General features: G+C 41.3%; 2 protein-coding genes across 7 annotated transcripts; one reads left to right on the forward strand and one right to left on the reverse strand.

Annotated features, from left to right (window-relative positions):
* Positions 1-153: 153 nt before the first annotated feature.
* Positions 154-3,939, reverse strand: ATP5PF (ATP synthase peripheral stalk subunit F6). Of its 3 annotated transcripts, none has more exons than XM_015880806.1 (4): positions 3,824-3,939; positions 3,258-3,446; positions 2,763-2,887; positions 154-282 (listed from the first exon to the last, which is right to left on the reverse strand). In XM_015880806.1, the coding sequence occupies exons 2-4, from the start codon at positions 3,425-3,427 to the stop codon at positions 254-256; spliced, it is 324 nt and encodes a 107-aa protein (XP_015736292.1). In that variant the 5' UTR covers positions 3,428-3,446; positions 3,824-3,939; the 3' UTR covers positions 154-253. The 3 variants fall into 3 exon arrangements, with proteins under 3 accessions (XP_015736292.1, XP_015736301.1, XP_032304463.1); XM_015880815.1 differs by having other exon boundaries at positions 3,762-3,833; XM_032448572.1 differs by lacking the exon at positions 3,824-3,939 and adding an exon at positions 3,795-3,813.
* On the forward strand, positions 3,886-24,688 carry GABPA (GA binding protein transcription factor subunit alpha). Of its 4 annotated transcripts, none has more exons than XM_015880763.2 (10): positions 3,886-3,990; positions 6,914-7,014; positions 8,340-8,484; positions 9,005-9,089; positions 11,854-12,099; positions 15,002-15,196; positions 16,038-16,094; positions 17,130-17,270; positions 18,223-18,415; positions 21,800-24,688. In XM_015880763.2, the coding sequence occupies exons 2-10, from the start codon at positions 6,938-6,940 to the stop codon at positions 22,026-22,028; spliced, it is 1,368 nt and encodes a 455-aa protein (XP_015736249.1). In that variant the 5' UTR covers positions 3,886-3,990; positions 6,914-6,937; the 3' UTR covers positions 22,029-24,688. The 4 variants fall into 4 exon arrangements, with proteins under 4 accessions (XP_015736249.1, XP_015736242.1, XP_015736258.1 ...); XM_015880756.2 differs by lacking the exon at positions 3,886-3,990 and adding an exon at positions 4,127-4,240; XM_015880772.2 differs by lacking the exon at positions 3,886-3,990 and adding an exon at positions 4,127-4,221.
* Positions 24,689-26,415: the final 1,727 nt, after the last annotated feature.

The following is a 26,415-nucleotide window of genomic DNA, read 5'->3' on the forward strand; positions in this document are numbered from 1 at the left end:
CAGTTTTATAACTTCTCAGCACTGAAATGTAGCTTACCAAAGGGGTTTAGCAATTAACAGTGAGATATGCAACTCAGGTACTTCACTAACTTTAGGAGTAGCAGGTCAGAGCTAACTAGAATCCCCATGCACTTGAGAACTTGTTCACACTTCTGAAATCAAACTGAAACACGGCATTTATTAAGTTACAACTGATGCCATATTCAGCAACTCCATGGATGTACACCGTTGTCTGGAGGATGATACAAAGAAATCACTTTGGAGTCTCCTCAAAGTTGGGCTCTAAAGGAGAAAGAAGTAAACCAAGAGAGACACGTTAGTTTTTTCTTATTCCAGTCTAAAACAAAACAATTCATCTCATATTCAAAGAAAACTAAGCATTAAGCTATTCAGTATCTTTGGTTTTGGTAGCAGTGGGGGCTGCAGGTGTGGTAGCTCTGAAAAGAGCCCAAACATAGGTAAGAGCCAGCTCCCAGCTAGCTCTGAAAGGACCCACTGCTGACCAGAGCTAAACCATGAATGACACTGTGCGTGCCTCTGGGAGAGCAGATTTGAGCAGTGTGAGAGAAACAAACCCTGCAGGCACCAAGGTCAGTGCAGAAGGAGGGGCAGGAGGAGCTCCAGGCACACAGCAGAAGCTCCCTACAGCTCAGGAGAGGCCCACGGTGGAGCAGGCCGTTCCCCCTGCAGTCCAAAGGTACTGTTTGCAGTACATCTCCATCTGCAGCAATGGAGGGGCTCTTGGTGCAGTAGCTGATGAGGCCTGGAGCAGGCACAGCCCAAGGAGAGCTCCCAGAGGATCGGGGAGGAGCACAGTGGAGAAGAGCTGGGGGAGCTGCCACCTGTGGGGACCTGCGTAGAGCACTGTGGTCCTGAACACAGGCCCTGTGGTACAGAGCCGTGTTGGAGCAGCACTTGGAGAACTGCAGCCTGAGCGTAGTGCATGAAGGATCAGTTTGGGAAGGACAGCATCCCATGTGAGGTGTAGAACAGGGGCATAGTGACCACGGAGGAGCAATAGGGATGAAACATTACAGACTGACCACAGACCTCATTCCCCATTCATTTCTGCTGCATGAGGGGAGGAGGTAGAAGAGAACAGACAGGTAAAGGTGTTTTTAGTTTGCTTTAGTTCTCACTAATCTGTTAGTAGCTGCCAATAAATTGCAGTCTGTTTTTGCACATAACTATAATCGGTGAGTGATCTCCCTGTCCTTATCTCAACCCACAAGCTCCCCACTCTGCAATCGTATTTTCATCCCATCCTTCTGAGGAGGGTGGTGAGCACAAAAGCAACATGGTGGTGCTGAGCTGCAAACTGGTTGTTACACCACCATAGCACCATTAAAGGCATCGACTGCACTTTGAAACAAGTCTTATTCATCTCAGAGTTGTGTATATTAGCTTTAAGAAAGACATGGCCATTGGCAGGATTCCACTGCAATGTCTTTTATCAACACCTGAGCTGTTAAAAAAGTCAGTTTTTAAGTTTTCCCAGAAGAAATCGGTCATAATATTAGTACATGTTGGCCACTATTTCCAACTTAGCTTTCAAACAACAACTAATAACCACAGAATCACAGAATGACCCGGGTTGGAAGGGACCTCAAGGATCATGTAGTTCCAACCCCCCTGCCTGGCAGGGCCACCAAACATACACATTTACTAGATCAGGTTGCCCAGGGCCCCGTCCAACCTGGCCTTGAACACCTCCAAGGACGGGGCATCCACAGCCTCCCTGGGCAGCCTGTTCCAGGGCCTAACCACTCTCCTAGTGAAGAACTTCCCCCTAACATCCAACCTAAATCTTCCCTCTTTTAACTTAAAACCATTTCCCCGCTATAATCAAGCTCTTCTTTCCTCCTCGTTAGCATCACATAGCTGATTAAGTGAATGAAGTTTCAACTACACACAGCAAAAGACAATTTCCACGCTATAGAAACCATGAGGTCAAGTTAAAGGAAAAAAAATGCTTATTAATTACTATCCCATGCAAGACAGACTCAAATTGTGGAAGATTCAATTACTGCCAATGAAAATTGAGTAGTGATGAACAAAGCAAAAACACCTTCCCCACAGATCCTGTCTTCCCAGGCTCAGTTTCACATGCATCTCTCTTCTACTCCACTGACCTCGGTGTCAGCTGGGTTGCTTTCTCTCACATCTTTTTCCCTCATTCCTTAACAGCAGCTGCAGTGGTTTCTTTTGCTGTTTACTGAGTGCCTTAACACACAAGTGCCACCAGTGTCACTGTGGGCTGACACCTGTGCTGTGCTGGGTCCACTGGAATCAACTGCAACTGTGTCCAATACAGGGACAGCCCCCTCTGTCCTCACTGAGGCTACCAAAACCTTGTCATATAACTCAAGTCATTGCTGAGTCTCAGCTACCATCTGCTTACAGCTTAGGAGAAAGACACCACCCCAACCTGACTTTAGATAAAGCTGCTTGTGAGCAACGGAGATTTTGAGATGTAAGCAAGAGAAGCAATTAGATGAGCCTGTCATTAACAATGGTTAAGTTTGCCCTAATGTCCTAAAGAAGACAGAGCCGGTGCGGTCCCTTTGCATTCCACGTGAACCAATAATGCCAAGCGTTCCTAAGTAAGTTCACATCTTCACTGGAAAAGCAACGTAATTCACTGAGGGCATCTTATATGAGATAAATGGTTCCAACAAGAACTAACAGGGAATTAACTACAAAGGTTGGTTGGTGAGCGTGACCTTTCTTCAATCAGAAGTTCAGTAACATGATGAACTTACCCTCAAATTTAAATTCTGGAAACTTGGTTAGATCTCCCTCTCCGTACATCCGCTGAAGTCTGGCAAGTGATTCATTCATGTCCTTCTGAAACTCAGGGCCTACATCAACAGGCCCTCCAGCTTGCCTAAAAAAACAAACACACAAAAGAGTTCTCATTAACAGTTTGGTTCTGAAAGTTTATATGGAAGTTCTACATTCACAGAACCACCAAGGTTGGAAAAGACCTCAAAGATCATCCAGTCCAAATGTTCATCTATTACCAATAGCTCCCACTAAACCATGTCCCTCAACACAACATCCAGTTGTTCCTTGAGCACCCCCAGGGTCATTGACTCCACCCCCTCCCTGGGCAGAGCATTCCAGTGCCTGACCACCCTTTCTGAGCAGGGGTTTTCATAGCACTTTATGGATTACCATTCTGATGATCAACTAAAATAATTCAAACCATGTTCAAAGTGGAGCCATGCCACACCGTGAGGCTCAGTGTCACTTACTTGCTTTTTGTGTTGTACTCCCTGATCTTGTCCAGAAAGAGCTTCTGAACCGGATCGAGCTCTTTGGCCTTATTAAAGGCAATGGCAGAGAAACCGATGTTTCTCCTCAGGTGAACGGAGACAGCGGAGCGAAAAAGGGAAGAAAGTCGCAGGATCTGATGCAGGATCATGACGGCAAGGGAGTTTTACCTTCAAAAAACACAGAATCACAGAATTATCAAGGTTGGAAAAGACCTAGAAGATCATCTAGTCCAACCACCACCAATACTACCCAGCTAAATCATATTCCTCAACACAACACCCAGATGTTTCCTGAACACTCCCATGGTCGGTGACTCCACCACCTCCCTGGGCAGTGCATTCCAATGCCTGACTACCCTTTCCGAGAAGTAATACTTCCTAATGTCCAGCCTGAATCTCCCCTGGTGCAGCTTAAAACCATTCCCTCTAGTTCTATCACCGATTACACGAGAGAAGAGGCCAAACAAAACACATAAAACGCACCGATAACCTTCCCTAACATAACCTCCCCCTCACCGCAGCCGACAGCCCAACTCAGCCCTTACCCGCAATGAGGAGCCGCAGTCACCTTGGGACGGGGCGCAGCGCGCATGCGCCCAGCCCCTCCCTCTGGCGCAAGGCACGCTGGGTTATGCCTCGACTCGAACGGGACGGAGCGACGGGCCAACGGCTGCCGGGCTGTCACCGCCGGAAGTGGGCGCTGCGCTTCCGGGTGAGAGGCAAGGAGGGCCGCCGGGAGCTGTAGTTCCCGCGGCTGCGCTGGGGGTGGCGGTGTCGGCGCGCCCTCCCCGGCCGGGCCCAATCCCGAGCGCGCAGCCGGGCGGCGGGAGTGCTGCTGGTGCTGGTGCTGGTGCTGGTGGTGGTGGTGGTTGGTTTGGGCGGAGGGAGCCGGCAGCGCTGTGAGGGATTCGGGAGGAGACGTGGGCCGCTCCGCTCGGGGCCGGTGCGTAAAGGCGGCGGAGGTGGGTGAACGCGACGCGGCCTGGCGGCACGGCACGGCCCGTGTTTTGTTTCCGTTTCTGGCCGCGCGTCTCATTTCCGTTTCGGGTTCAAACGACGCCGCGGGGAAGCGGGCGGGATGGATTCATGGAGAGAACGGGGACGGCGGGGAGCGGCGGCACATGGCGGCTCACCGGGCGGGGAACGGCCCGGCCGCAGCTGGGCGCGGAGCGGGGGCCTCCTATCCGGCCCAGCAGCTTCGCTTGTTTTAGCCGCACATACGGCTTGTGGCCGGCAGCGTGCCAGGGGATTGGGCGTTCCACCTGGGACCTTGGTGTTGAACCAGGCCGCTTTTCCCTGCTTGGGTTTGTTTTCGAACTTTTGTTCCTTGGTAAGGAACAAAAAAACTGAAAATCGGCGGGACTTTGGCCCTCTTAGCATCTCTGTCTTAAACACAGACTGGGTGGTAACTTGCGAGGGGTCCTCTGTAAAGGCCAGGCTGTGTTATTTGCTGCTGAGCACACGTGGAGTTATCAGTGGAAGTAACGCGGGGGTGACTGTAACAAGTGTCCACTGAAGCAGCTGAATCGTGGAACCCTCCTGAGAGCATGAACATCACATCACCAAGGGTGGATGGACCTCCGAGATCATCCAGTCCAACCAACCAACCACCCACCCACCAACACTTCCCCACTAAAGCACGTCCCTTAGTGCAGCATCTAAATATTTCTTGTGCAGTCTCTTCTTTAGGTTTCACTCCGTTTGTTATCCCAAGAGGCTGCCTCTGTTGTTATCTGTCACAAGGCTCCCTACCTGCTTCATGGAACTGATTATGTGAATATTATTTGTATTTCATCTGTATTATATTTATACTACTGTACAACCATCGTGTTTACAGCATCACATGTGATTCTTCTGCAAATCTGGCAGATTGGGAAATATAATTAAAACAAAAATTTCCCCTGAGTTTGTTTTCTCTAATGTTTGGTGAGGTGCATAAGCTCTATGAGCTGCCCCTGCTTTGCAGTTGCCTGGTGGGATGATGAGCATAGATTCTGTTCTTCTTGTTGCTTAACGTTATTTAGTTAGCGGTAGGCAGCTGACATCCCAGACGTCATACCAGATATCTTTCTTTCAGAGAGTCTGCAGTTGGTTCTTGATGTGACAGTCCCTGCTCTATGTAGTCAATATCCCCAGTGAACCGCTCTGCTTGAGTTTGTTTTGTCCCATTCAAACATAGACACGCTTTCAGTCTCTGCACAACCCCTTAGCAGCAAGTTTCATTGGACTTCATGTGAAACCATTGTTTGGTTTGAAGCATGCTGCTTGTTAATATTATCAGGAGTCTATTTTAGTGTAAGAACACATAACTAGTTTTCCCCATTAGTCTTCCTCAAAGTGTTACTGACTTCACACATTTTGGTCATGTTATTCTTCCTCTTTCCACTCTATTCACCTCTTTTTCTTGTGCTTGTGCTCAGTGGAACCATCTTTCTTCCCCTTTCCATGCCTGCACTTTGCTCTCCTCCTCTCCTTCCTCAGGGTATCCAAAGGTATAATGCAGGCAGGAAGATGCAGCCGTGTAATGTTAAGAATACAAAGCCCTTAAGAGGGTGTGATCAGTGCCAGTCCAGCTGCCAATTTGGACTCCAGCCCACAGGGACTCCAAAATATATTGCCTTCATCTGTACAGTTCCAGTTACTGTATTACTATAATGTTTACTCGCCGCATTTACCAATACTGATTATTTTCTTTCATAGATTATTCATTTACTCAATCCTTAATTTCTAAAAGTCTTAATAGTCAACCAGATCCCCTGTAGCAGTGTAGATACCGGTTCTTTGAGAGATTGAATCAAACTTGTCTCTTCAGAAGTGTTCCCCATTTAGCATGAAGACGATACGTGAGATTAGATGAGAGGAGGTTGGGCTCCTTGGGCTGGCACTTCCATGTACCCATCCCATGCAGCTAGGAGAGTTTCATGGAGCTATGTCTGAGAATGAAGCAGGTTCTGGTGGTGAGATATTAATGAGGTGCTGTTTACTTCCTATCCAACCCTGGTGGCTTCTCACACTTTGACATCAGGTACAGCACATGATTTCTTCTGGTAGCACAACTAATTTCACCTAACAGTTTTTGAAGGATGTGGTATGATGAACAGCTTGAATTTCTTTAAACAATTTCTCTAAAAGCTTAATGACTTATTATTCATTTTAATAAAATGAGAACTCGTTACTGATGGTTGGTATGAATTTAGTTTAACCCTGGAAAAGAATGTATCCAGGATGGAATCCTTTCTAGCCTCTTTTGAAGAGAAAGGTAAATGCATAGCTAAATCTAGATGGCAAAATATGAATTAACTGCCCAAGAACTGTAGGAAATCGCTTGAAACCAGTCATGAGAAGCTTTAGTTTGTCTATTCCAAAAGCAGTCAGTAAGTGGAGATGCACCCAAGAAAACAAGACTTCGGCCTTAGTATTTGTTTTTGCTTAGAGTCCTGAATTTGCACTGCGGAACATTTCTTTCTGGAAGAGATACTGTCATCTATTCTGTGAGATCTATGTTAGCTTTTGGTTTTCCTAGTTGTTTAAAGAAAACATTTCGGTATTTGGTTTAAGGAGTGTTTGATAGATGCAAATGATCAGCTTGTTTTGTTCATCTGTGACTTACAAAAAGAATTCTTCTTTGTTCCTAGCTCTGTTCTTAAGACATTTCAGCCATGACTAAGAGAGAAGCAGAGGAGTTGATAGAAATAGAAATTGATGGAAATGAGAAACAGGAATGTACTGAAGAAAGGTACGTATTGTCTTTGCTTTTGAGAGTCATTAGACAGTGACTTATTTATGTTTAGTTTGTTTTACTAATTTCAGAGCTGTGTCAGTTCAGTTACTCTGATTTATTATTGTGTAATGCTTCAGAGATGACTATAATTATGAAATAAGTGCAAGTGTTTCCTAGCTAGGTGAAAGCAGTAACTTTAAAGTGGTAGAAGTAACTGGATCACTGCTATCTCTGTGTCCTTGCGCTTGTTCGCTTGATTGATTCTACAGATACTCAGCTTTTCTTATGGTTATAAAGGTCTTCATTTTGCCTGTGCTCTCTTCAGTTTTTCTGTTCCTCTAATTAAGGAATTTAATGGAACCATAGCTCCTATTGGAAACCAGTGTAGTGCTATCATAAAATATCCCAATTTGGAATGAACCTTCAAAGAGCACTGAGTCCAACTCTGGGCTCCACACAGAACCATGTGAAATTCAAACTGTGGGCCTGAGAGCGCTGTCCAGATGCTTCCTGAGCTCAGGCAGGTTTGGGGCCATGCCCACAGCCCTGTGCATCCCGTTCCCTGCCCACTGCCCTGTGGTGCAGCCCCTTTCCCTGACCCCCAGCTGCCCCTCCCCTGGCACAGCTCCATGCCGTTCCCTCAGGCCCTGTCGCTGTCACACAGAGCAGAGCTCAGCGCTACCCCTCCGCTGACTCAAATACAACTTGACTCCAACAGAAACCTCTGGCTCTTTTCTATAGGGCCGCTCTCCAGTCTGTGGTGCTAGTATGCCATACTATTAAATCTTAGTTGGTTAAATCTCCACACATTTTATTCATTTTATTGCTACAGAATTAATAGTAACTACCTCTTTTCATGTATGTAGGAGTATTTCTACTTGTACTTGTTGCAAGAAGGGAATATATATATTTTTTTTTCCTTCTTTGTACCCTGAACATTAAGTTTTCATATTTGACTTCTAGCGTGAAACTTTTAAATACAATGCATGCATGCAAGGTGGACAGAATTAGTTCAGTCAGCATGCAGGTTAATAATATGCAATGTGCTAATCATAACTTAATATATTGAAAACTCAGGTCTGAAAGTAATCTTGATTTAGCTTAGCTTTTGAACTGTGACACAGCTTTAAAAAAAGTTAGCTGTAAAATCAACAGGATGAAATTTGGTAATTCATTGTACCCAAGTAGTTTCTCTGAATGGTATTAAGATTTCACAGTCAGTATTTGTTTTTTATGTAGCTTATTTCTCACTTTTAAAAAATCTGTTCTATACCTACAATATTGTACAAGCTGTACTAATGTATAATTAATGATTTATTGTGTTCATTTGGTACTTAAAGCATTGTTGAGCAAACCTTCACCACGGCAGAATTTGTGAATCAAGCTATTGACATCAATGAACCAATTGGAAATCTTAAGAAATTACTGGAACCCAGACTGCTGTGCTCCTTGGATGCACATGAAATTTGTCTGCAAGATATCCAGGTAAATTGCAAGGTTATAGATAGAAGCTCTTACCACTGAGGCATTATACTTCATCCCTTTCTTTCATCATGAAATTTACTGCTTTATTTTGTACATTACAATACAGAGCTTAATTTTACATCAACTTCATTATTATAAAAGCATTTGGCATGTACCCATAAATTCTGTATGAATAAATAAAAAAACCTGAGGCGTTGTGGTTTGTGAGTTGGGGGTGACACTCCTCTTACCCAGCCACAAAGTGAAAGAAGATTGAGTGTAATGACAACACTGTCTAAGCAAAAATTCTTGAGGTAGCCCTTGTCATTTGTTGCTGGACTCATGAGAGACTGATCTTGTTTTTTGTTTGAATAAAGCAGAAAGATTTTTATGGTATTCAGATGCATAGATAACATGTTATTTGAGAAAATTCCCCTCCCGCATTTCTGCAGGCATCACAATATATAACTGTTGTTATAACTTTGTGACTAATACATATTTTAATTCTTCAATTTTTTAAAATCCTTTTGCTTTTATCAAGCTGGACCCAGAGCGAAGCCTTTTTGATCAAGGGGTGAAAACAGATGGAACAGTACAACTCAGTGTACAAGTAGTATCCAGGCAAGGTAAGCAGTTATATTTGTCTGCCCTGTGGATCATCTAGTGCTATATGAATGCTTGTGAACAAAGACAATATTTATCTCCTTCTACCTGTAAATGGATGGTCATATAGTGTCAGGATGTATTTTTCACTGTTTACTGTACTTATACGTAGTACCAATGAAAACAATTGTCATAAACTGATAAAAGCTATGCAAAATGTCTTACAAAACTTCATATCAATTTCAAAGTGGGGAAAAAAAAATCTGGATCAAATAGTGAGAGTTATGTGGAGTATGAAGCTTTCTCTAAGAGAGAGTAGTTAGTCATGTCAGGCCAGGTATTAAAGCAGGCAAATGATTTTTGTCTGGCTGAGTGACAGTTGCATCTCTGTGAAGTGTGAGTTTGTGTGTTTTGTGTATTACTAGATTATGAGAGTAGTCGTTGTTAATTGAAAATGAATATGAAGGGCTGGAATCACTTTTAGCTGTTTTGTTTGGATGAGAGCTCTGAGTCAGCTACTGAGGCAGAGCATTAACCAAGTTGGTAACGTTTGCTGATGCATAGTCTTTGTGTTTGAGGTATTAGATAGGGCATTTTTCCCCTTATTGATCCTCAGCAGTTACTAGCTTTACTCCTCTGCTTTGTGTCCTGTTCCCCTTTGCCTCTTCCATATGCCTGGGTCAAAGGACTGCCATCACTTTCACAGAGCCTGATGTAGTTGCAGTTCTCTGCAACATCTACGGATGTACGTTGCTGTATTTTCAAATCCTCTGTGGCACTTCACATTAGTGTAGGGTATCTTCAATTATCTGTTCTTGAGTTACGTCAGCAAAGCAGATGAGTAGAAGTTGGGGAGCACACTTTGTTTTCTTGTTATTTCAGTATCAGTTATACAGAAGAAAGCCTATCTGTTTTAGTTCTACTTAAGCAGCATTCAACAGGATGTAGTTGGGTGATAAGTGCTAGATTGAATCTGCAGTTCTTTATGTAATCAGGATTGAAGTATCTTTCTTGTTTTTTTTGTTAAAAAGAAATATCCTTCAGAGGATTAGACCTGCTGCTCTTAATTCATACCCCATAGCTTGTAGTATTCAGTGCTTATCCTTCCAATTTCAAGAAGATGAAGGTGATACAGATCTTCACGATTAACTTCTACTTTCTTCCTATGCTTTCATTTTTTTATTTCAGTGTGAAACTGAGGTACGTGACAATATACTTCAAGGACTCCCCCCCCACCCACCATCCCCAGTTAGCCATAGAAGAAAATCACACATGCAAAGGGCATGGGTATAAGTAACGCAGAGCAGATGGGTTTGTTATTCTGACAAGGACAGTGTGCCCTTGAGTCGGGGGGGGGGGGGGAGGGGGAAGCAGATTCTTGTGCTTTCCCTCTATTTCTTTTCTTTTTTCTTTTCTTTTCTTTTCTTTTTTTTTTTTTCCCCTATGAATAATGTACCACTGCAAGATTTTTTATTTATTTTTGCCCAAATAATGTTATTTATAGAATTAAGCTAGCAATATTCAGTGATGCTAATCCCTGCTCTGGTTTGAACTCTCTGTTTTCATAAGAGAATAATCAATTCATTGAATGGCTTGGGTTGGAAGGGACTTCAAGGATCAAGTTCCATCCCCCTTGCCAGCAGAGGGAGGATTGCCAGCTGCTAGATCAGGTACTTGGTTGGATTGCCCACGACCCCATCCAACCTGGCCTTAAGCACCTCCAGGAATGGGGTAAATTTATCTTGCTTTAGTTTAAAACCATTCTCCCTTGTCCTGTCACTATCTACCCTTGTAAAAAGTTGGTTTCTTTCCTGTTTGTAAACTCTTTACATACTGGACGGCTGGAATGAGATGTCCCTGTAATCGACTGTTTTCCAGGCTGAACAAACCCAGTTCCTTTAGCCTGTCTTCACAAGAGCGGTGCTCCATGCCTTGAATCATCTTTGTAGCCCTTATTTGAATCCTCTCCAAAAGCTTCACATCTTTCCCATGTTGGGGGCCCCAGGCATGGATGCAATATTCCAGATGGGGTCTCATGAGGACAGAGTAGAGAGGGACAATCACCTCCCTCTTCATACTGGCCACCCCTTTTCAAATGGAACCAGGATACCAGTGGCTTTCTGGGCTGCAAGCGCATGCAGCTGGTTCATGTTCAGTTTTTTGTCAGCCAATACCCCCAAGTCCTTTTCATCAGGGCTGCTGTCAAGAAGTTCTCATAGTTTTTATACATTCCTGGGATTAACTTGATCCAAGTCCAAAACCTTGCACTTTGTTGCACCTCATTAGGTTCTCACGTGCCCACCTTTTGAGTTTATCAAGATCCCTCTGGATGACATCCCTTCGTACTGCTTTATCTACCTATCTGAATATCTGAAGAACTTTTTGGTCTTAAACTTAATGTCAAATGTACTGTTTTCTGCAGGATGCTGTGGGAGAAAAAGTTTGCTCCTGTGTAGACTTGAGAGACAGTGGGGGAAAAACTGCAAACGTTGGAAATAATCCATGTTGATTGGAGGAAGGCAGTAGATGCTTATGGCTTATTTGTTTTTTCTTGTTTTCCCCAGTACGTTTCTTAAAGAGCAAATATTTTGATCTGTGCCAGAATATGAAACTATAACACTGGGACAGTGTGGGACAAATTTGTGTTCACTTTACTGAGGTAGTCCTTATTTAAGGACGCCTGCAGGAATTCAGTGATGGTTCTTCCATATAATGCTTCTTTCCAAAATATGTTAACACTTAACTAATCAATTGTTCTTAAATGTTCTTCGTTTGATCTATACGCAGGGACAGACCCCAAGTTAAATATCCTTGAAATCGTGAAGCCTGTGGAAACTGTGGAGGTAGTGATTGATCCAGATGCTCACCACGCAGAGGCTGAAGCTCACCTTGTAGAGGAAGCTCAAGTGATAACTTTAGATGGAACAAAACACATTGCAGCTATTTCAGATGAGACCTCTGAACAGGTGACACGATGGGCTGCAGCACTGGAAGACTACAGAAAGGAGCAGGAGCGTCTTGGAATACCCTATGGTAATGACACCTGATGGTGAATTGTGTGTGTGTTGGGTTGGGGAGGTGGGGGCTGGTTCATAGAATCATGGGTCAGCCAGGGTTGAAAGGGGCCACATTGATCTTCTAGTTTCATCTCCCCTGTTATGTTCAGGGTTGCCAGCCACCAGACCAGGCCGCCCAGAGCCACATCCAGCCTGGCCTTGGTTCTTCTGTTTGTTTTAGGGCAGGAGACATTTCTTTCTGTAAATGATAATTAATTTGGGTTCTGTAATTCAAGTGTTCAGATAGCTCATAGGCATGTTATGAATAAGTGCAGTACAGATCAATTTAGCTTTATCTTATGCAGAGATAAGAAGAATCAGTGTTTCTAATATTTCTATTAAAATGATGATGCTTTTTGTTCCAGTACGTCCTTTACACTGAGTTTTTAGAAAGCAGTTTTCTTCCTTCTCCGTTAAAATGCACATGATAACTGTAAAGCTCTTCGCATATATCTGAAATCGAATTATACTCAGTAATTGTTGGGGGTTGCTTCTGAATGTCATGAAACAAATTGTTTTGTGAGTTGCAGCGTTGTAAGCTCACGTGTTGCATGGAAAGCCATGCTTGGCTTCAACATAGTGGGGGAGAAAGAAAATTCAGAGAACATAAGGATATTCTAGTAAATCATCACCTCTTCTGAATTAATGTTGATATGAGCAGGTTGCTCGTTTATTGTTGCTTTAGGAAAAGCACCTCTGAACGCCTGCTGAGGATTGAGTTGAAAACTGTAGGGTGGTTTGGGGTTTTTTTTGACCATCATCATGCTCAGGAGATTATCTGGCTGAGTTGCGTGTTCTGACTTGCTGAATGCAATGCACTGTTGAGGTATGTTCAGCAAATGAAACCGTACTCTATAAGCACAACTGCAGAATGAGAGGGTATTTGGAAAAGGAAGTTCAGAAGTGCTTAAAAATTCCAGTGTAGTTACACGTCTTTGCAGTATCTTGCCAGTATTTAAACATATTTTTGATAACTAAAGCAGTGGTCTTTTGATACCTTTTAATTGTTTTCATTGGTGAGTATTTCCAAAATAGCTCTTATTGTGCTCTTTCTGTTGATAGTCAAGGATTTGATGCAGAATGTTTGTAAAGATATAATGCATTATCAGAACAGAGTGACATTTTTCATCAAGTTCTCCCATATACAAAGAAAGCTATTTAAAACCATGTTGTTATAGTGCTCAATAATGTTGTTACTAAGCTTTAATAGTTCTGTTGCTTTAAGTAAAATCCACAACTGTGGCTGTAGAAGTTGAATGTCTTTTGTGTCATGGGAGTGCAGATTTTCCAGGAAGATCATACTAGTTTACTACAGCAGAAATCTTTGTATTAAGAATCATAGAATCACAGAATCACAAGGTTGGAAAGGACGTACAAGATCATTTAGTCCAAGAGTATTAATGTTTGTTTGCCAGTATTTAGTTCCCAGGGTGTAGTGACCCCACTTCTCTGGGCAGCCTGTTCCAGTGCCTTACGACTGTTTCGGAAAGAAGAAATTTTTCCTAACATCCAGTCAGTGTCTCCCCTAGTACAACTTAAGGCCTATCCTATCACACTTACCTGGGACAAGAGGCCAACCTCCACCTTGACACCTCCTTCCAGATGTTTGTTGTGAGCCACGAGGTCTCCCCAGAGCCTCTTCTTTGCCGGACTGAAAAATCCCAGCTCCCTCAGCTGCTCTTCAGACCCATCACAAGCTTTCTTGTCCTTCTCTGGGTGCACTCCAGGGCCTCAATGTCTCTTTAATGACGGGCCCAAAACAGAATACGGTGCTCAAGTTGTGACCTCACCAGTGCTGGGTACAGAGGTGTGATCACCTCCTTACTCCTGCTGATTATCCTCCTTCTGATACGAGCCAGGGTGCTTTTGGGCATCTGAGTACGCTGCTGACTCACATACAGCTGGCTGTCAACTAATAACCCCAGATCCTTTTCCTCTGCACGGATTTCCATCCACTCTGCCCCAACCCTGTAGTTTTTGTGCGTTGTTCTGACTAAAATGCAGAACCCATCACTTGGTCTTTACTGAACCTCATACAGTTAGCCTCAGGCTGGTGATCTGGACTGTTGGAGTCAGCTGTCCTGTGTCCTTTACCAGTCGATTGCCCACCCTTACCTCCTCACTCAGGAAGCTGAGTGAGAAAGAGAAGGACTCGTGCACTTTAAGTTCTGCTTAGCAGTTGCTAGAATGTCAGTCTGTTGTCAACACTTCACTTGGTTGCAAATCTAAAACACAGCAACACATAGACTGCTATGGAGAAAATTAATTCCATCCCAGCCAAACTCAGTACAACTGTGATTTTAAGTGGTTTAGAAACTTGGATAATGTTGAGTGAATGTAGGATTTAATAGTTCAGCATTATCACGCACTTTTATGATGAAACTCAGATATATTTCCTGCAAAACTCAGATATATTTCTTCCATAACTATTTCATATTACAGCATCACGCTTTTTTTCCCTAAGGAAAATCCCTTTCCATCTACCAGCCAAACAATACCATTCCATTAGCATTTTAAGAGAAGTCTGTCTTTACATCTAGTCAAATTCAGTCATTAGAACCATGCCTCTCCTTCATGTTATACAATAGCTTGTCTTAAAATAAATGCATAGTTGAAAACATACCCTCGTTGAATCTTGAATATAAGCACTGACTGGCCTAGGAACAGGCTTTTAAAAATAAAATAAATAAATTGTTGGGCCTTTAAGAGTTGTGTAGAAAAATGATCTCTAGGATGCACTTTCTTGAATCCCATGGCTCAGTGGCCACTTGTATTTCATCGTTTGAAGTTACAGTAAGGACTATGTCTGTAACCTCATGGAGAAGGGACCTCACGTTTCCTGATGGATGTATTGCAGTTTCATTTCTTTGTTTTTCCAGACCCTGTGCAGTGGTCAACAGACCAAGTGCTCCACTGGGTGGTGTGGGTGATGAAGGAGTTCAGCATGTCAGACATTGACCTTAATGCACTCAGCATTCCTGGGCGCGAGCTCTGCAGCCTCACTCAAGAAGACTTCTTCCAGCGAGTTCCACGTGGGGAGATTCTATGGAGTCACTTGGAGCTTCTTCGAAAGTGTATGGGAGATTTGTCTGTAACCGGTTTTATTTAACTCACCCTTTTCTCTTATTTATTCTTAAAATTAGTTGAAGGTAGCTGTTTTTCCTCTGTTTAATATTAGCAGTAAAAATGAGAGCATCGGCACAAAGTAACGGGAGGTGTAAGTAAGAATGTCCGCTGTTAAGAAGCATGTCTGCGTGATGAGCAGTTTCCCCATTGTTCGTCAGACTTCTTAACTAATATGGAAGAAGTAGGGATTGATAAGTCCTTTGTGTTCTTGCTTTTTTAAATTAAGATTCTTAGTTTGTGTGTCTCCTGAGTTTGAGAATTTTATGATTAAATATTAACAAGTGATTTAGTGTGTGTCTCTGCCTCACATAGAATTGAAGAGCATTAAGCATATAGGAAGTTAAATTCTTAGTCTGCACAGCGTGACTGATAAGTGATGCATTTCTATGTGTATAAATATGCCCTCAGACTTACTGTGCTTGCTTGTAACCTGGCAGACCAAAAAGTGTTTCTGTCACATTTTACTTTTTATAGCTAAAGGCTTTTAGGTACGTAGAATGTGAAGGGCTCCTGGAAATTCACTGTTGATGTACTTATTTCTAGAAAATAATTGGTAAAGCGTTAAATGTTTCTGCATACCACACAGTATCGCAGTATCACAGTCTTGTGCGAGTTGGAAGGGACCTTAGAGATCAAGATACCCATAAGACCACGAGCTATGCATGTCTTTTCCAAACTGATAGAAAATGTTGGGCTTGATTCCCCTCTGTGAAATAAGAATTTTTTTGATTTTCAAATGATGATAAAGGTAATGTTTTGAGTAAAGCTCTCTTTCTTTCTGACCTGCAGATGTGTTGGCTAGCCAAGAACACACGGGTGAAATAGCAACTGTTACTATTGATCAGCGTAAGTATTTCTGCCAGAAGTTAATGAATACAATTAACTGCTTGCAAGTCTGACACCATGATTCTGTGCTATGCTTTGATATACAGCACTGTAATGGTATAATGGTAAGAAAGTCACTAGAAAGCGTAGCTTTCTTCAATGAGATGAAGAGAGTGCAGTCTAACATTCAAAGCAATGCATTTGATTTCTCAGTATTCCGTTACCAGCTGAAAAATATTGTATGTTTTGAAGTATGAAAGTTTCTAACTTACATTTCAGATGATAGATTTTTCCACTCTATTGAAATAAGATCTCAAGGGTATAAGTTTGAGGTCTTGATGTTTGTTTTGGTATTTCGGGTTATACATTGTGTTAATGAATGGATAAGTAAAAATGCTTTTTCTTTCAAAAAAGAAAAAACTGTTAAAAAAGGGAAAAAAATTGAAGGTATGTGTGAAAGAGAGGACTTGCTTGGAAAGTAATACAAGAAAAATATAAGAAGCTCCTTTTAGATGTAATATGGTGACATCAGTGATTAAAACTGATGATTTTCAGAGGACTTGTGAGCAGTTTATGCACTAAAAAAATATGTACAGCATCCTGGGTCTGTGTCCAGTTAAATTCACCTAGAATGGGACACTTGAGTCCTCCAGTCTTCGTTGCTTGTTTAAATAGCAGGCACAAAGTGACTGTAGAGAGGAGTGCGTTAAGGTAAATAACGGGAACAGCATAAAAATGAAATCAAAGGCATGAGTTTTATTATGTAAATACATGGAACACATTATAGTAGACTAAAGCCAATGTTTTATCTACAACATGACATATCTACTACAAGTCTTGAAACACAATTTCTAATAGAAGCGATAAAAATTCTTTACATTCTTAGTGTTGTGGTTTAGACAGTGTGCATCTTTTTAGTGAAAGGTTAAAAAAAATTAGAACAACCCTAGCTTTTGCTGTTGTCTTATAGACAATAAATAATACATGCCTATGCATCTGATGTTTCTCTGTCTAGCTGTTTGTAATTGATGTGCTGCAATGTTTTCTGCTTTACAGCTGTGCACATTATTCCAGCATCTGTACAGCCTGCTACCCCGACCACCATTAAAGTAATAAACAGCAGTGCAAAGGCAGCTAAAGTACAGAGAACTCCAAGGATCTCCGGGGAAGATAGAAGTTCCCCTGGGAACAGAACAGGTATTGTCTACATAGTTTCTAAATGCAAACATGGTAAATACTCATGAAGTTGAATCACAGTTTTATAGGATGTGTCTTTGTCACTCTGGTTGCAAGGTTTTTAGAAAAAAAAGTACATACAGATATAAGAAGGGACTGTATCTAGAAGGTACGTTGCAAGCATATGCAAACTTGTTGGTTGGTTGATTCACTCATATGCCATTTTTGCTTTGATATTCTCCACTTCTGTGAATTGATGTTTAAAGTCCCTAGTTCTCCTTACCCTTACATTTTCCTGTTTTGAAACTCTGCATGAGAGTCCATTATTGTCATTCAGGGTTTTTAGGCCCAGAATTTATCATCTGACATCAATGGGAAAATACAGTTTGTCCCTTTAGCATTACATCTGCTCTCTATATCTCATTGAGAATGTTGTAATCTAACTGCAGATAGTTGAGTTAAAAAGAAACCTTAAAGATTGATTGTATGTGCAAGGTGATATATTGACTTAAACTGTGGCACATGGGTCTTTTTTCCCTATTTCTAATATTACATGTAGAAAATGAGCAAAAAGAGGTAATTAAAAATATATATACATATATATCCATTGCCTGTATATATTTATGCCTGAAGCAGAATAAGCAGCTCATGCTCAGACTATTTTAGAATAGATGTGTTTTAAATGATTATTTGTACTGTTAGATAATTTTTTTGTTCCTGAGTTGTAGGAACAAATTTATGAAAAGTCTTAGGTTTTGTATTACTGAGTTTCTTTTTGCATAGATTGATATCAAGGACTTTGCAGGAAAGTATCTCTTTTGTTGTAGCAAAGGTGAAATCAACCAAACACAAGCTCTCTTTCCATTGTGTGTTTTGCGTTGGTTTGCTTTAAATCTGTTGGTTGAAAATTGTTTGCTTTGGTGAGAAAATGAAAAAGGACTACTTAAAATGGATCTTGTTCCTATTTTGACAGGAAACAACGGCCAAATCCAATTGTGGCAGTTTTTATTAGAACTTCTCACTGACAAAGATGCTCGGGACTGTATTTCTTGGGTTGGCGATGAAGGAGAGTTTAAATTGAATCAACCCGAACTGGTTGCACAAAAATGGGGGCAGCGCAAAAACAAACCCACAATGAACTATGAAAAGCTCAGTCGGGCTTTGAGGTAAGAAACTTCAGAAACTGATCAGATGTTTACTTACTCTTGACTACATCACTTTGAGCTGTTTTAATAAAGGCCCTAAATGTTTTTGTAGGCTTTTTTTTAGTAAGGAGTTAAACAGTTCCTGTAAAGCTACTCCTTCCTGTTAGATTGTACTAGTCTTCTCTTCATAGCAGTTACACATCTAGTGGTGTGTAAACAGCACTTGTTAGTGGGGAAAGTTGAAGGAATGTTTGAATACTCTGAATTACTGACTTCAATATTAACTTGTTTCTGTCCTTCTTTCTGATATTATGACAAACATTCTTCTGTAACTATTGGTTACAGTTTTTCTTCATTCCATCGTGACTTCTGTAGTTTAACATTAGTAGAAAGGATTTGTATTATTGAATATCCATAGGTGATACAGCTGAGGGAACAGGGAGGAATGCAAGTAGCTCTATTTCAGACTTTTTTCCCCCAGTTAATTTGGTCTGTAGGAGCACAGGAGAATTCATACAAGCTGTCTTAAATCATTAGTTTGGTATTTCTTATTTGGATACAGTGAACTCTATTTCTGTTGGTTTTCAAGAAGGGTATTTGCAGCATTAAGCAATAAATATTTAAATAGTTTTAGGGTAAAGTTGTGTATTTGTTGATAAGATTGGCTTTTAATCACTTCCACTTTTGGCTATGTTATTTTTCATAAAAGGAAGTAAACTCATCTAGCATTGTTTAAAAAATACCAAATTGTCTTTAAGTATTCCTCTGTGACAAATAATGCTGGTAAATGGCTCGATGTCCAGATGAGTTCTCTCCCTCAGGCATCATCACTGAGTGAGCAGTGCTCTTTAACATCCTAATCAATTATATTGACAGTGGAATCGAGTGCACCCTTAGTGTGTTTGTAGATGACACCGAGCTGTGTGGTGTGGTCAGCATGCCTGAGGAATAGGATGCCATCCAGAGAAACCTTATCAGACACAAGCAGTGGGCCCAGGTTAGCTTTGTGAAGTTCAACAAAGCCAAGTGCAAGGTCTTTCACCTGAGTTGTGGCAACTCCTACTGTCAATACAAGCTGGAGGAAAAAAAAAGGTAGAGCACAGCCTTGCTGAAAATGACTTGGGAGTACTGGTGCTTGGACATGAGCCAGCAGTGTGCCCTTGCAGCCCAGAAAGCCAACTACATCCTGGGCTAGGAGAAAAATAAAAAGAGAGTAACATGGCCAGCAAGTCAAGGGAGGTGATCCTGTATTCATGAGGTCTCACCCAGAGTGCTGCATCCAGGTATGAAGTCCTCAGTACAGAATAGTCACGGACTTGTTGAAGTGTGTCCAGAAGAGGGCCACAGAAGTGATCCAAGGGATGGAGCACCACCCCTGTGAGAGCAGGCTGAGAGAGATGGGGCTGTTCAGCCTGGAGAAGAAAAGGCTCTGGGGAGACATGAGAGTGGCCTTTCTGAAGGGGAACTATGAGAAAGAAGGGGGCAGACTCCTTAGCAGGGTCTGTTGTGATAGGTCAAGGATAAATGGTTTCAAAGTAAGAGGAGAGGTTCACGTTGCAGGTAAGGAAAATGTTTTTTACAGGAAGGGTGGTGAGGCACTGGAACAGGTTGTCCAGGAGAAGTGGTGGATACCCCATCCTTGAAGACATCCAAGGTCAGGCTGGGTGGGGCTGCGAGCAGTCTGTTCTAGCTGTAGGTACCTCTGTTCATTGCAGAGGAGTTGGACTGGATGACAATTTAGGGTCCCTTCCAGTAAAAATGATTCTGTGATTCTCTAAGCTGAGCAAATCCAATTCCTTCAGTCTTCTTGGAATGGAAGTGCTTCAGCCCAAAACTGAACACAGTATAGTAGATGCTCTCATGAGTGCCAGCTGTGAGTCCTAGCTGTGCTTCTTTTCACCTTTGGCTGCCTTTGCTTTCTGGACACCCTGTTAGTCCATGCTGAGCTTGCAGTCAGTGAAGATGTCCAGGGCCTTTCACTTAGTACAGCTGCTTCCCAGCCAATGAATCCCTGGCCTTTATCGCTGCAGTACTATTCCCCTGTTTCCAGCGTGTTTGTCTGAATCTGTGTGGTTATGCATTGAATGTGTATGTGGAATAATGTTCTTATCACTGTGATATTAAGCAGGTGTCTGAACAGTAGTTTCTGTAAGTCAATATAAGAGGAGTTTTACAGATGTAATTCATTAACTGAAATACAGAAATCACATTCCTCAAAATCTTGCCATGTTGCACTTGACATGTTTTCTAACACTTGAATGTCTGAAGGGATCTTTAATGCCTCTTACTACTGCTGAGATAAACACTGTTGCCAAGCTGAACTTCTATGAAAACAAAAAATGGTAACATGTTTTGTTTATCGATGTACTGAAATTACTGTGTCAGCTTTGATTACTGCTGAAAATGATGAGAAACATGTTCAGTCTTGCACCCAGCTGTGGGAAAAACGTTTTTTGCCATGAGAAGTGGAGGAGCAGTTTGTTGTTATTCATGTAACTTAGTAGATTTCCTGCAATCGGCAGCCATTTAATTATGCTGCAGCAAAGTAAGACTTGAAGAAAAATTATTAATGTCTTCTATTGTTCTGAAGCAAAGTTTCCACGTGATTCAAAGCATTCTGATAGCTAATAAAATGCCCATGTCGGTCTAGAGAATTGTGCTTGTGGTTTTTGAATAAGCAAATGCCATAACTAGAAACATATTCAACATATATCTAATCATCATATATGATTAGACTGTGTTGTCATATATCCTCAGTTCTAACTTGCTTGTTTATAGCATGGGATGAAATTTGGTTACCTTCTTAGGAACTTAACCTTTTGTCTTCTAGGACTAGGGGAAAATAGGAAGTCTTCTTACTTGATTTTGCTGGTGAATGAGAAATATCTTTACCTTTTTTCTTACTATTCTGTTTAATACTGTAAAAACCTCAGTGCTGATTTTCAGGCTGCTTCCAGCATAAACCGTTTGTCTCAGAAAAGCAGAGATGAGCAAAGAAGGCAAGAGAAAATAATGAGAGGGGGGAGAGATGATACTTTCTGACCAAGGCAAAGCACTGTATAAACTTCCATCCCTGCTTCTTCAACCACAAGCTGTTTTTGAATTGGTCTAGCTTAGAAATGATGGTCTATTTAGAAATGATGGTTAGTGCATTCTACAGCTCATAATTACTGCGTTGTTTCCCCTTAGTATATCAGGGCGCAAGGGGCAGCTTTCAACGCTCTTCTCTTTTTTCGTGAAAGAAAACACCCAAAGTTTATCTTGATGCGTTAGATTACATGAGAATGTTAATGTGAAAAAGATTCTTCTTTCAGCATCCAAGTGTCCTTAAGTAAATGACTGTATGTGTATGCAAGTTACAGGTTCTGAAAACTTAATTTGTTTGTGTTGTTTTTTTTTCTACAGATACTATTATGATGGAGACATGATATGCAAAGTGCAAGGCAAGAGGTTTGTCTACAAATTTGTGTGTGACTTGAAAACTCTGATTGGATACAGCGCAGCAGAGCTGAATCGGTTGGTCAGAGAATGTGAGCAGAAGAAACTGGCCAAGATGCAGCTTCATGGCATCGCGCAGCCAGTTACAGCAGTAGCACTAGCTACTGCATCCCTGCAAACAGAGAAAGATAATTAAGCACTAGGACCTGAAAGTGGAAACCCATGGCCTTTCCTATATAGCCAGAGAAGTCGCTTTTACTTTTATCTGAAATGGAAGCTGCTTCTTTTTCTTCACAATACAATACCATGCATGATTTTCTACAAAGAACTGGGACTTATGTAAATTTGGATCTTTTAGCAGCATATGTTTCAGTGTAAGTTAAGGGATCACCACAACTTCAGCAACTCTGAGTCAGGGCCTCTATGATACACAGTCTGAAATTGGTGATAAAAAAAAAGTTGAACTGGTCAGTGTTCTGTGTTCCCTCTACAAAATAATTTTTGCAGTGCTTTTTAACAGAAATGAAGTAAATGCAGGCTGATCAGTTGTTTGGATTGGGTTCTTTCTGGGCTTTTTTTTGGTTCTCTGCAGCTTACCAAATTTGAATTTGGTACTTTTAAGCACATTCATCACCCTCGTCTAATCAAGCAGAGCTGAAAGGCACACCAAACATGACAAAGCATCGGGTTCTTCTACCTTTATAAGGAGAGGAAACTAAGACTAGGCAGAACTGAAGATCTGTGCTGAAGAAGGAGATCCAGGTTTAGATCTGGCTTAAATGAAAAGCCAATTATGAGTATTTCATTGTAATATGTAGATAATCTGCATTTATTGAGGGCAAGTACTAACCTGTTAGAAGACCTTGTTGACGCTAGCCATGTAATATAAAACAAAACTTCTTCCCCCACCATCCTCCCATTGGCTGATTTGAAAACTTGAAGAAATCTCCGTCACCCAAAGAGCAGTCTGCTTTGGTGGGTTGTTTTGTTTGTTTGCTTGTTTTTATGCTCTGTTCTGCCAGGTGCTTTATACCTGCATGATAGCTAACCCTAGTGACCGAAGACGTAAGTTAATCACAGTTGTTATCCCTTGCTCTTTAGAAACAAAATATGAGTTGAAAATAGTTTTGAAGAGGACTGAAATTTAATTTCCAAATTATTGTACAGACTGGCATATATAAAAGTGCAAAGATGTGTAATTTTTATTTGAAATTAATTTCTTTCTGAACTTCAAATGATGTTTCTGAAGCTTCATAAGCCAAATGCACGCTCCAGAGCTGGGTACAATTTGAAGTATGGACAATGAATAGAAATAGTTAGAATGTATTTTGAATGTAGAGAGACTGGTATAGAGAGAACTTCATACAAAAGTGCAGTGAAAAGTAGACTGCAATGTTTGAGTTTCTACACTTACGACTATTTCTTTCGATGTCTGAAAATAGTATGGTTTTAGTTCCGCCCTTCTGTGTTATTAAACAGTGTAATTGTTACAAAGGGTATTTCCCAACGTTTTGTAACTGAACACCCTTCTGCCGCTAACATTTCAAAGTTAATTACAATGCAAATAGTGAAGGGAAGACCTTTAATTCAGTTACCCTTAACCCTTAAATAAAAAGTGCTTGTATTGAGACTTTCTAAACATAAAATGTACTTGCATGGTGAGTAGCGAGAGTACTGGGTTGTTGTTCTTAAGCTGAAAAGGAATGGTCTTACTGGTAGTCAGAGGGCAGAAAACACAGAATAATCATCTTTATTTTAAAGATGCGTTGAGGACAAAGCTACTCGCTTTATAGGTGCGTGTTCATTTGCAGACGGATTTTGGTTAATTAAAACCCTGGCGTGCATTTCTAGCTTACCTTTTTAATTACCTCCATAACTGTAACACTTTCTTGACAGATCCTGTCATCAACTCTTAATATTATTTTCATTCTTGGGTGCTTAAAATACTCCATCAGCTAAGCATGTTGATTTTCTTAAACGAAACCTTCTAAGCCATGAGCAAGGTATGTGTTTGTCACGAGAAGTCAACCGTCAGTCCACTTCTTGCTGTTAAAACAGTCCAACTCCGCCAATTGGCAAGTGCTTGAGGTGACTTATGCAAATAGGTGTAGATTTTCTTACTAAGAGTAAGGTGAAGCTGATCGTTCAGTGGCAGCAACTGTGTGTATAACATCATGCCTCTACTAAACAGGAGTCCAATACAAGTCACTAGTTCTGTGTAGCAGAGTTCATGAAAGGCCTTTTTGTTAAGATACAATACAGAAAAAGAAGTTAAAAATAATATATACAGTTCAGTAAACCTAACTGGACTGCGGTAGGATAAACTGCAGTTGAAATGTAATGTCAATTCTTTCTCCCCCTGAATGTTCTTTGTACGTGGTAAGCTCTGTAGGGGAAAGTTCTGATACCACACGTCATTTGTAAATACATCTGCTTGTTGGTTTGAAGCTTTTCATTAGGCATGCAGTTCTTTGGGTTGTTTCGGTCATCCCTTTTTCCGCCTTGTTCTAATTTAGCAAAGAAGCAATCTTTCAAAAGGTATGAAATCACTGTAGTTGAGGGAGAAGCCTGTGACTGACTTAATGTCTTCAATTAAAAAAAGGATGTAGAATATCTTGTCAAGAGTTGTTCTGATGCTGCCGGACGAGAACACAGAAAGAATATTCCCAAATTTTTTGTAAAAGAGAAGGTTTTTTGCATACTTTTTAAATAAAGACACTTATACTCTGCTGATAATTATGTATTTGGTTTGTGTTTTTCATTTGTTTTGGTAATTTTACATGAAACAGTTATTTTTACTCTAAAGTATTTGTGTATAAAATGTCAATATAGTAAAATAAAAATGTTATACAGCCAGCGGCTGCTGACTTGTTAATTTTTCAGAAAGCTGTCTGCAGTGTTAAGGGTGAATATATGCACTGCGTTCTCATTCCTTCTAAGATCACCAATGAATTACAGGAAGAAGGTGGGTTATCACTTCTTGAAGTTGCATTGTGTTTGGCTTGATACTTGCCTGTGTGTTTTCTACTGAAACTCAGCACACCTCGTTACTGCAACAGCTTGCTTTAGCAACTTCATTGCAAGTCTTAAAATGGGGCTGTAGTAGAAATAGTGATGGAAACAACAGTAGGATGAAATGGATCCTGGGGAAGCAGTAATTCTCTTATTTTAGGGATGCTTAACATTGAAAGATCTGTATTAATCAGTGAACGAATGCAGCTCAGCAAGGACTTTTTTTCCTTCCTTCTTGTAGTCTCCCTTCCTTCATGTGGCCCGTGAACTCCACTGTTAGCTCTGTTCTTGTTCAAGGGATCAAATTCTGTTTATGTAGTTACTGCCTTGTTTTTAAATGTATCTTGATAGAAATCTTCTCATTGTACCTCTTGCCTCTTCCATCTAGACTGCCAAGTTCAACACTGAAATATTTGGTCATCTTTGATCTGAACTCATTGCTCAATTTAATATTGTTTCTGTTCCCCTTTTGAGGAACTTTTAGTAATTTGTTGGCTTTCTAAAGTACGTTTAAACATGCTCGGTATCCAGCAAAACGATGACCTTTTATATGCACCAATTGCAATGGGGATTTTAGTTTGCTCTTCAAAATCACACGTGTTGTGTTGCTCATCTAGCAACATGATATTATGGCTTCTGCAATGTATTTAACTTGATGCTCTGTAGCTTGAGAAAGTAATCTGTGATGTGATCTAAAAGTAGCTATCCATGGAAGTTTTATTGCTGAAACTCAAAGCCTTTCCTTCCCCCCACCCCCCAATGAAGTACATTCTCTTTGTCCTAAGGCATGCCAAAGCATTGGGCTTCACAGGAACTGTGTTGTGGGCCTCAGCATAAGAAAGACACAGAGACCTTGGAGCACGTCCAGAGAAGGGCAATGAAGCTGTGGAGGGTCTGAAGCACAAGTCTGATGGGGAGCAGCTCAGGAAGCTGGGATTGTTCGACCCAGAGAAGAGGAGGCTCGGGGGAGACCTTATTGCTCTCTGCAACCACTTGGATGGAGGCTGTGGTGAGGTGGGGGTCAGCCTCTTCATTGTAGAAGAACTCTTGCTAAAGAGAACTGTGCTGCAAAGCTCTTTGCTTTTCCTGTAGTTTTCTGTGGCTTGAGATACTACTGATTATGTTTTTCTTTCAACCAGCAACAGAACTGAAGTTTGGCCAGATGCTGCTGAGAAACAAGCAAACTTCATCTCAACCTAACCCATTAATTGAGAATTACTGGAGATGTTTACTCCCCTGAGCACTTAGTTCCTTCCCTTTCATGATATCACCTTGAAACTCCTTTAATGAGATGAATGAGCTAAAGACAAAATAACTCCATTTCCTGACAGTAGTCCCAGGGAATACACTAGCTCAGCACCTGTCTCTGTACCAAAGGGTGTTGTTGACAAGGAAAGCCCAAGAGTGATGTTCTTCTGGGAATCTCAGCTTTCTCCCTTCTCCCCAAAGACTTGCTATGTGCAGGCCAATTTTTCATGGCTATTTCTTAAATTAGCTCGTGTCTAGAAAGCTTTGTTTCCTCTGACCTTTAGGGGATTCAGCTTTCTTTATGGCAGACAGTGGCAGTTTCC

Source organism: Coturnix japonica, chromosome 1 (genome assembly GCF_001577835.2).
Source record: "Coturnix japonica isolate 7356 chromosome 1, Coturnix japonica 2.1, whole genome shotgun sequence".
Lineage (NCBI taxonomy): Eukaryota > Metazoa > Chordata > Aves > Galliformes > Phasianidae > Coturnix > Coturnix japonica.

Coding starts and splice junctions, on each gene's coding strand:
- ATP5PF (XM_015880806.1), bottom strand. CDS start 3,427: ATGATCCTGCATCAGATCCTGCGACTTTCTTCCCTTTTTCGCTCCGCT. Junction 2,888..3,257: donor GAGTACAACACAAAAAGCAA/GTAAGTGACACT, acceptor TTGTTTTTTTAG/GCAAGCTGGAGGGCCTGTTG. Junction 283..2,762: donor TCCAGAATTTAAATTTGAGG/GTAAGTTCATCA, acceptor TTTCTCCTTTAG/AGCCCAACTTTGAGGAGACT.
- GABPA (XM_015880763.2), top strand. CDS start 6,938: ATGACTAAGAGAGAAGCAGAGGAGTTGATAGAAATAGAAATTGATGGA. Junction 7,015..8,339: donor CAGGAATGTACTGAAGAAAG/GTACGTATTGTC, acceptor TGGTACTTAAAG/CATTGTTGAGCAAACCTTCA. Junction 15,197..16,037: donor CTTGGAGCTTCTTCGAAAGT/GTATGGGAGATT, acceptor TCTGACCTGCAG/ATGTGTTGGCTAGCCAAGAA.